This window comes from Rhodotorula toruloides (assembly GCF_000320785.1).
Source record: "Rhodotorula toruloides NP11 unplaced genomic scaffold Scaffold7, whole genome shotgun sequence".
NCBI lineage: Eukaryota > Fungi > Basidiomycota > Microbotryomycetes > Sporidiobolales > Sporidiobolaceae > Rhodotorula > Rhodotorula toruloides.
Genome location: NW_015622967.1, coordinates 141,937 through 150,560, shown reverse-complemented (window position 1 = coordinate 150,560; position 8,624 = coordinate 141,937). Strand labels below are relative to the sequence as shown.

Here is an 8,624-nt window from a genome sequence, read left to right as displayed (position 1 = left end):
GGGCCCCCCCCCGCCGTTGCCGTCACGCTCGGGTCGGTTGACGGCGGCGAAGCGGATCGAGGGCGAGGCGGCCTGGTCGCGGTTGATGGGGTCTTCGCGCGAGGATCCCCCCGGCGGCGGCGAAGCCGAGGCGTCACGGCCACGGCCACGGAAGATTATCTCGCGCATGGCTTGCATGGCGGACGAGTGCTGGCGACCCGGCATCGGTCGAGGGACAGGAGACGAGGAAGCGGCGGCGGGTAGTGGCGCGGCCTCCTCCTCGTCCGACTCTGGCTCGATGCGGTCGGTGCGGAAGAGCGACAGGTCGCCCTTGTCGGAGGACGGGCCAGCGCCAGACGAAAGCTGAGCCATCGGTTCGGGCGAGTGCGAGCGAGGGGGAGGAGAGTGGCGGCGAGGTTGCGAGGTCGACGGTTCAGGCGTGCTGCTTCGAGACGGCTCGGGTGACTCGTCAATCCTTTCAATAGACGGTGGTGCAGCCGCCTTCTTGCCCTTCTCCCCCTTCTGCAGCGACTCCTGCTGCTCGCGCTCGTGCGACAAGGTGCGGGCAATCTTGGCAATCTCGGCCTCGAGACCCTCGGTCGAGTGGACCAGCGAGCGAAGCGCGGCAAGATGCTTCTTGGCCTTGCGTCGCTTCTCCTCGGGCGTCAAGTCGCGGACGAACACTTCGTCACCTCGTTCCGTCACCATCTGCGCGCGAAAACCGAAATCAGTCCGCTGCTTGCTAGCTCGTACGGCTCGCCGCTACGCACCTTGTCGCCCTCGACCCACTCCTCCTCTTCGCCCCGCTGCGGGCTCGAGTCGCGGTACTTGCGCTCCTTGCGGCACCAAGCGTCGCGCTCCAGCTTCTCGCGCCGTCGTCGCTCCTTCTCTTCGGGAGTGAGCCCCTCATCCTTGCGAGTGAGGATGGCGGAACCCTGCCGCATCATCTTGGCGGCGGCGCGCTTGACGGCGTTCTTGTCGTGCTCGCCCGGACCGTGCTGCTTCGTCAAGCGTCGCTTCTCCTGCTCGACCGCCTCGTCGGGGATCTTGACGACCTCCTTCTCGGCCCGCTTTGACGCCTTGCGCGCCTCTTCGGGAGAGGCATCGATGTCGATAACGTCGACCTCGCCGTTGCCATGGTCGACGATAAGCTGCGCAGGGACGGATCAGCGGGATCCAAACACTGACTGAAAGACTCGACGCACCTTGCGACCCTCCTGCCACGTCCGCGCACCCATGCAGTACCGCGCCTCGAGCCTCGAGCTCCGCTTCGGCACCGGGCTGGGCGACCTGTCCCTCAGCCCCTCGCGACCCCCCCGCTCCCGCTCCTTGCCCTTCGCGCCGTCATGCTTGTCCGAATACCGCCTCTTCGCCGACGCCGAGTCGCTCTCGTCCTCGCCGTCGTCGCCAAGGATGTTGTGTGCGGGGTGCTCGTCCCGCTCGCGCTCCTCGTCCTCCCGCACCTCGCGCTTGTGCTTCTCCGCCCGTTTTCGCCCGCGCCTGACGTCGTCCGCACACTCGACTTCCTTCTCGACGTCCGTTCCGCCTCGCTCGCAGACGTCTTCGTCCCTGTCGCCCGGTCCGTCCTCGGGCGTCCGCGCCCTCGACTGGCTGCGACTGTCGGCAACCTTCTTCGCATGGCGCTCCTTGACGATCCGCTCCTTCTGGCCCGCACCGACCTTGTCCTTCGTCGGCGCGCCAAACATCGCAAGGTCGCCATCGTCCTGCTCGACCTCTTCCTCGACCTCCCTCTCCACCTCAGACGGCGTAGGCTCCTTCCCTTCAGCCTTGACCTCCTCCTCGGCATGCCTTTCGAGCTCCTCACCCTCCTCCATCCCTCGCTTCTCCTCCTCATCCACCGCGCCCGCCTCGCCCTTCTCCGCCAAACTCTCCGGACTCTGCGACCCGTCCCGCTTCTCCTGCGACACCTCATCGTCATCATCCCGATTGATTACGATATCCTCCGCCCTCGTCGCCCTCTTGACGCGCGACATCCAGCTCGGCTCTTCCGCCTCCCTCGCATTCCGTCCGCCATTATTGCCGAAGGAGAACGTCCGACCGAAACCGGAGAAGAACGATTGGGCGGTCAAGGTGCGTGAGAAGGAGGCGACGCGCGAGTGGACGCGCCGGCCGAGGGTGAAGAAGGAGATAGTGAGGCCGTGGACGAGGATCGAGCAGAGGACGATGCAGTACGTCACGGGGACGATCATGAGCGAGAGGCGCTCAACGCTGTTTTCGGGCGGGATGTGCGGCGTCGGGAGCTTCGAGGCGGCGAGGGTGGACTGCGCGACGAGCGGAGTCGGCATCACTTCGTTGGCTCAGTGGGAGAGGAAAGGAACGCACGATGAAGATAGCACCAACGCCCATCGGCCCAAAGTGACCCGCAAAGACCGCCTCCCTTCTCGTCTTGATATCCGGAATCCAGTGCTGGAGCGCATAGATACTCGGGAGTCGTCGAAGGGCAAGGATGCCGACGCAGAGGAGCAAGAGGCGCCACCAGGTCAGGGTGGTCAACTCGTTGTTCCATGCGTCGAAGGGCATCGTCGCGCCGATGTAGATGAAGATGGCGCAGTTGGCGAGCAGGTCGATCGTGGACGAGAAGTTGGACTCTTCAATCGACTCGGTGAACCTGTGAGCGGGACGAGTGAGTGAGTCGCGCGCGACATAGCAAAAGCGTTTCTCCCCCGCGAACAGAAGGGTCCGCACAACGCCAGAACCTCCACAGCGACTCACCAGTCATCCCACGCGAAGGCCGTCCCGCAGCAGAACGCCGCCAACAAATCATCGCTCCCAGCAAGAGTCGTCAAACCCGTCGTCAACAGACTCAGCGCGACATACATCGCGACCATCGATTCGCGATCAATCAGTTCGCGTCGCTTCGAGAACTTGAGGATCTTGCGCGCGATGACGCCGATCACGGAGCCGATTATGACGCCGAGGATGATTTGGTAGAGAAGGACGAGGAGGACCCAGTAGCCGACTGCTTGGCCGATCGAATGCTCGCCGCGGAGGAGGAGGAACAGGGCGAGGTACTGTGAGATGACACCGGAGCTCAAGACATCAGCTCTGCACGCTCGACACGAGCAAGCCGACGAGACCGCTCGCCGCCGGGACTCACCAAGAACGGAAACGCCGCCCCGTCGTTACACCCACTCTCCGCCTGGAGGACATGTCGAATATGACTCGGGACGTGTTCCTGCGCGTACTTGCCCTTTCCGACGACTGAACTCGCGAGGATAGGATCGGTAGGGGTGACGCCCGCCGCAAGGACGAGGGCGGGGAGGAATTCGAGGCCGGGGATGATGGCGTACATCAGAGCGCCGGCGACCATCCAGCCGGCGAACATGCTGCGCGCGTTGAGCGAAGGTGAGCGAGTTGCGAGTGAGCGCGAAGGAAGAGGTGGACGCACATCGGCCCGAGGAGCATCGCAAGACTCTTCCAATGCCGCCATACGTAGGCTCTGTACCCACACACTCGTCAGCATGGCTCAAGACAAAGATCAGCCGAGCAAGACGCACTTGGGCAATTCGACGCCAACCGCAAAGACCGAGAGGGCGATGATGATCCGGGTGAGTTCGAGGGTGATCTCGTCCGTGTGATGGCCTGTTCAGCGCATCGTCAGCCTTTATCTGGCTTTGAGAGTGACAAAGGGGACGCACCGAGTGCCCATGTTCGAGGCGCAAAGATGCCTGCCGCATATCCCCTGCGAGTTCACCACCCTCGTCAGCTTCAAGTCTCATCGTTGTCGTAGCAGGCTGCCGACTCACGAGAACGCAATACCGAAACACGTCGCGATGATAGCCTCTCCGACATAAAGACGTTCTTTGACGAAACCGCTGCGACGGGTGAAGGTCAGTCCCGCGTTCTCGTTTCGAAGGGAAAGGCTGGGACACACGAGAAAAGCCCGAAGAAAGTGATGAAGAGTGTAAGGATGACGATGGCGAGATGGACGATGTTGACCTGTATCCCGAAGAAGAGCGAGGCGGAAGTGGAGGTCAGCGGGACGGTTCAAGTCGATGAGGAGCGACAGAGGAGGAGGCGCACCTCGGTCACGACGCTGAAGAGTTCGTGTCTGTACAAAGGGAGGCTCCGTCAGTACCCTCGTCGACTGCATCTGCCACAAACCGAGTCCCTCCTCCCCACCCGACCAACTCCCACGTTTCCCTGTCGCCCCCCTCCCTCGCTCTTCCCGCCCAAGCCCGCACAATAAGCAACTCACGTCGCCTCCTCCGGCTCGCCCGCGCCCGTATACAAACTCGCATTGACCGGATCCCCATGCGCCGGCTCGAATTGCGAGCGCGCAAAGAGCTGTCCCGCGTGCGCGAGGACAAAGTGTGCGATTGCTGTTGTTGTTGAGCCGGTGCTTGAGCCGGGTGAGGGGGCGGACATCGAGTGAGGGTGAGAGCGAGGGAGATAGGGAGAGGAGGTGAGGCGATGAAGCGAGGGTGTGAGTGTGGATCGCGCGAGTCCGTGGGTTGGTTGCGAGGGTAGTAGCGTTGCTAGCACGTGCAGTCGAGTAATCCCAGCACACAACGAGCGACGGCGACGAGAGCGAGCGAGGACGAGCAGCGAACGGAGGTGCGTCGGGAGCAAGAAGAATCTTGGCGGGCTCACTCGCAATCATCGCGACTCCTTTCAAACAGCCACAGTTGCACACACACAGTTCGTATATTGCGGGAAACAAGAAGAGGGACGGGGCGGAGCGGCGGGCGCTCCTCACATCTTACTCTTGGCCTCCTGCTCCTTCTTGTCGCCCGCCTCCTGCGAGAACGTCGGCGCACTCTCGTACTGCAGACGCACAACATCGTCAGTATCACCGTAGTAATCAGGAGAGAGCGACGGTGCGCACCTTGCCGTCGCGCTCGACGCCCAGCTCGATCAGCTTCGCAAACACCTTTGCAAAGTCGTCGTAGAACGCCTCGCGGTCCTCGGCGTCTGTGCGAGGAGATCGTCAGCTCTCTGAGCGTCTTTGGAGGGGCCTCCCAACGCGTAAGAGGCTCCCGAGAGCGTGGGAACAGCTGCGGGACGGCAGCAGAACGCCAACTCACACTTCTTGACGTAAGGGAGGAACTCCTTGTCCTCGATGAGCGCCATATCGGTAGGGAGCATCATCAACTCAGTTGGTTCGAATAGCTGAGGTCAGTTCGAGGTTGCGGAAGCGAAGTTCCATCCGGCGGAGGGAGACCAAGGCGGGCAAGGACAGCCAGACTCACCTTCGCCGAGATCCTCGTTCTGCAAGCAATCGACAGTAACAATCAGCAGCTGAAGAAAACGACCAGGAGGAACGGAGAAGGCCGAGGCAAACGGAGGAGGAGCAGCAGAAAGAGAGGGGAGACGAACCTTGAACTGGATAGGTCCCTGCCACGGCTTCTTCTCCCACTTGAACTTGGTGAGCTGTGCGCGAGGCAAGGCGGAACCAAACGAGACGCGAGGCAACGAAGCGAGAGGAGCGAAGTCGAGAAGGAGAGGAACGGGAGATGCGGGTCGGCAACCGTCAGCAAACTAGCTCCTGCTCAGTCAGCGACGTCCAACAGAGCGCACCATCTGCACGAAAAGAGGCTCGTCAGCTCCTCTCGAAAGATGGCAAGGCAGGGAAGCGCTTGAACGCACCTTGTAGTACTGGTTCGAGAACTTAGTCGGCGTGACGCTCCAAGGGCCCTCAAAGCCCGACCTATCCGAGTGGCACCTCTACCCATCCCCTCTCGTCAGCCATCGTGTGAAAGAAAGAAACTCGGGAGTAATGGAGAAGAGACGCACGCCCATCGAGTGCGCGCCGGCGAGCGCGACAATCTCTTGGTCGTTGAAGCCCATGCGGTAGAAGACGTGGCGGAGGTGGTCGGCTGCTAGGGCGCCGTCGGGGAGGCGGCCGCGGGGAGGGCACTGTGTAAGCGAGGAGGAGGTGTCAGCTCGCTCGGCGCTGGATGCGCAAGGCTGGGAAAGGCGATGACAAGGGCTAGATCGAGAGACGTAGATGGAGTCACACTAAGCGACTGCACCACCGCATCGCGACAGACCCCGTCATCCGACCCAAACGCTCTCGCACGCCCAACTCACCTTGCTGTCATCGACAAAGTCGGTCCTTCCCGGCTTCCATGCGCACTCTGGCCCGCCCATCTCCTTGATAGCCGTGACGCCCGCGAGAGTCCACAAGTCGGCGTAGGTGATCCACGGGTGCTTTTCTTTGATCGGCTCGAGGAAGCGGCGGGCGTGTTCGAGGCCGGCGCTGGGGAAGGGTGAGGTCAGCATGCGTGGAGGAGACAACGTGGATCATCTTCGCGTTGTCGCAGAGGCGAACGACAGACGAGGACGGAGCGGGCGCTACAAACTCACTTGGCAGGGTCGCCTCCCTCGCACTCGTACCTGCATGAGCGGAGACCTGGCGTCAGTCTCGCTTCGGGCGCCTCTTCTCTCGCTCAGCAAGAGAGAGACATTGCGGCAGTCCTGCGACGCACCGCATGCCCGCACCGTTCGAGCCACCCGTGTTCGACTCCTGCGAACGCGAGAGATCGACGAGTGTCAGCCCGCCCATCGCTCCCTCGCTCGACCCGGACTCTGAACGCACCTTGTCGTACGTTCCACTCGCATGCCACGCCAACCTGTTCGGCCGGCGAAGAAAGCGGTCAGCTCGGAGAATGGCCGTGAATGAGACGGGGGCGAGGGAGGAGCGGTGCGCACCGGACGAGGACGGGTCCGATGCTTCCGTCGTCGTAGTCGGGCTGCTTGAGAATGGATGCGATGTCCTGCGAGCCCGTGCAACAGTTGCGGGTGAGTGGGAAGATGGCGAGGCGAGGAGGGGAGTGGGTGCGCACGCGGCGGACTGCGTCGTAGTCTCCCTTTCGGGATGCAGCCTCCTTCTGTGTTGTCGGTGCCATTGTCCTTAGCTGTGAGCTGGTGAGAGTGAGCGAGAGAGCGAGCGAGCGAGTCTGCTCGTCGGCTCTCGGCGAGGTCCGCCTCCCGACCACCTCGCAAAGATCAGCATCGCACTCGCTAAATCAGCGACTGGCTCCATCGCACTAGTCATACACTGCTCACGCGACTCAGGCCGTCCAACTCCCGACCCGCGAGGAGCCCTCCTTCGCTTGATCGCCTCGAACAACTCTCGACTCCGGCTCACACCCGCCCTCTCGCACCAGCTGCCACAGTGAGGCACTGAAAAGATTGCTTGAGACTGTTTGAGACTATCGACGAGGCGGCGCATCGGATCGAGCCGCGAGGAAGACAGACGGGACTCCCTCGACTTTGACTTCATCTCTCAACGCCGCCCAAGCGTCAACACTCGCCTGAGCCAGACTCGACTGCACCCGAAACCGTCTTTACACCTATTTCGCATCACCTCGCCAAGCCAGCCGTCGCCAGCGTCCTCCCCTCCTCACCACCCCCGCCTTTGTCTCCCGACACACCTCTCCCATCCCTCGCCCACCATGACATCCGAAACGACTATCACCATCCTCCCCACGCACCTGCGCCTCGTCCACATCCCCCTCGGCCAGCTGCATGCCGAGATGAGCCGGATCCTGGACTGCTGGTGGTTTCGCAGAAAGTGCGTTCACTCGTCCGTCCAGAGCTTCCGCCTCTGCGTAGGCTGATCAGATGGTTGGGTGGTGGATAGGGACGACCCCTTCTTCGCTCTGTGCCACAACGGAGTCGAGCTCTCCCTCTTTGCAGACGCCAAAGCCGTCCGACGCTGTTTCGCCGACTGCATATCTCCCCGCCCACCTCCCTCCTCCGACACGAAAGGCAAATCCCGCGAGGACAAGGACGACAAACCCGTCGTAGGCGACGACCTCTTCATAGCCCTCGAAATCGCCTTCGGCGGAAATGGGTGGTCGACCGCCGCCCCGCGCTTACAAGCACTCACTTCCCCTCTCGCCTCGGCCGGGATAAGCATCTTCTTCATCTCGACTTTCTACGCAGACTATATCCTCCTCCGCTCCTCGGCTCTTCCACTCGCGACGGAGATCTTGGAGCAGGAGGGGTTTGGATTCGCAGAGGCGGATGAGGGGATGGAGGAGGAGATGAGGGCGTTTAGGGAGAGGGAAGAGGAGGAAATGAGTGCTGCGGGAATTGGCGTGAGTGGAGCGAGGACGCCGAGGAGGTCGAGCGGGTGGGCGGACGAGGACGACCCGCTTGCAAGCGGTTTGATGGGCTCGCTCGTCCTCAGTGACGCGGGCAGCGGCAGCATAGGAGGATCGCGCGATCGGAGCGGGAGCAGGACAGGCAGTGCGAGCGCCTCGAGATCCAACTCGCTGAGCCTCTCGCGTTCCAACTCGCTCAGCATGAGCTCCTCGACGCCGACGCCCCTCTCTCCTCCACTCGCGACTACTTCTCCGATCCCGTCTCCCTCATTGGGCACAACGAGCTTCTCCACGACTTCGCCCGATGCACCACCTCTCTCGCTCCTCCCCGACGAACTCGTCTGCGTCGGACTTTCGCCTGCACACGAATCGGTTTGGAGGTCAAAGATCGTCGAGACGTTGTTCTTCCCCGAGCGGGTATTGCCGAGGCCGTCGGGGACGTCGACATCAGGCGCGCCGTCTTCTTCCAAGGACACTCGTGCGAGGGAGGGCAAGAACCGTACCGAATCGCTCTCGGCTTCGTCTTTCCCGCTCGACCTCTCCCGCCCCTCGGCACCACACGACCCCATC

General features: G+C 62.4%; 3 protein-coding genes across 3 annotated transcripts in view; 1 reads left to right on the top strand and 2 right to left on the bottom strand.

Moving 5' to 3' along the window:
- The window catches only part of RHTO_07452 (Cation/H+ exchanger), a gene marked incomplete at both ends in the record, with an annotated part of 4,431 nt that extends 63 nt beyond the window's left edge, over positions 1–4,368 (bottom strand). Inside the window, 13 exons of the mRNA XM_016421108.1 lie at positions 1–687; positions 750–1,130; positions 1,185–2,261; positions 2,323–2,608; positions 2,713–3,011; positions 3,098–3,326; positions 3,389–3,439; positions 3,498–3,582; positions 3,639–3,682; positions 3,747–3,815; positions 3,875–3,939; positions 4,024–4,051; positions 4,199–4,368. The exon at positions 1–687 is cut by the window's left edge and continues 63 nt beyond it. Coding sequence (XP_016274229.1) covers positions 1–687; positions 750–1,130; positions 1,185–2,261; positions 2,323–2,608; positions 2,713–3,011; positions 3,098–3,326; positions 3,389–3,439; positions 3,498–3,582; positions 3,639–3,682; positions 3,747–3,815; positions 3,875–3,939; positions 4,024–4,051; positions 4,199–4,368 — 3,471 coding nt within the window. The remainder of the gene's footprint in view (positions 688–749; positions 1,131–1,184; positions 2,262–2,322; positions 2,609–2,712; positions 3,012–3,097; positions 3,327–3,388; positions 3,440–3,497; positions 3,583–3,638; positions 3,683–3,746; positions 3,816–3,874; positions 3,940–4,023; positions 4,052–4,198) is intronic.
- A 334-nt stretch (positions 4,369–4,702) lies between these two features.
- RHTO_07451 (cytochrome-c peroxidase) lies at positions 4,703–6,851 on the bottom strand (the record flags this gene model as incomplete). Its single annotated transcript, XM_016421107.1, has 13 exons — positions 4,703–4,767; positions 4,829–4,914; positions 5,028–5,094; positions 5,193–5,211; positions 5,320–5,373; positions 5,590–5,667; positions 5,737–5,859; positions 6,034–6,202; positions 6,310–6,339; positions 6,432–6,469; positions 6,542–6,575; positions 6,655–6,719; positions 6,789–6,851. The coding sequence occupies 13 exons, from the start codon at positions 6,849–6,851 to the stop codon at positions 4,703–4,705; spliced, it is 891 nt and encodes a 296-aa protein (XP_016274228.1).
- Positions 6,852–7,400: 549 nt separating this feature from the next.
- Positions 7,401–8,624, top strand: part of RHTO_07450 (uncharacterized protein) — a gene marked incomplete at both ends in the record, with an annotated part of 1,926 nt that continues 702 nt past the window's right edge. Inside the window, 3 exons of the mRNA XM_016421106.1 lie at positions 7,401–7,519; positions 7,589–8,048; positions 8,159–8,624. The exon at positions 8,159–8,624 is cut by the window's right edge and continues 492 nt beyond it. Coding sequence (XP_016274227.1) covers positions 7,401–7,519; positions 7,589–8,048; positions 8,159–8,624 — 1,045 coding nt within the window. The remainder of the gene's footprint in view (positions 7,520–7,588; positions 8,049–8,158) is intronic.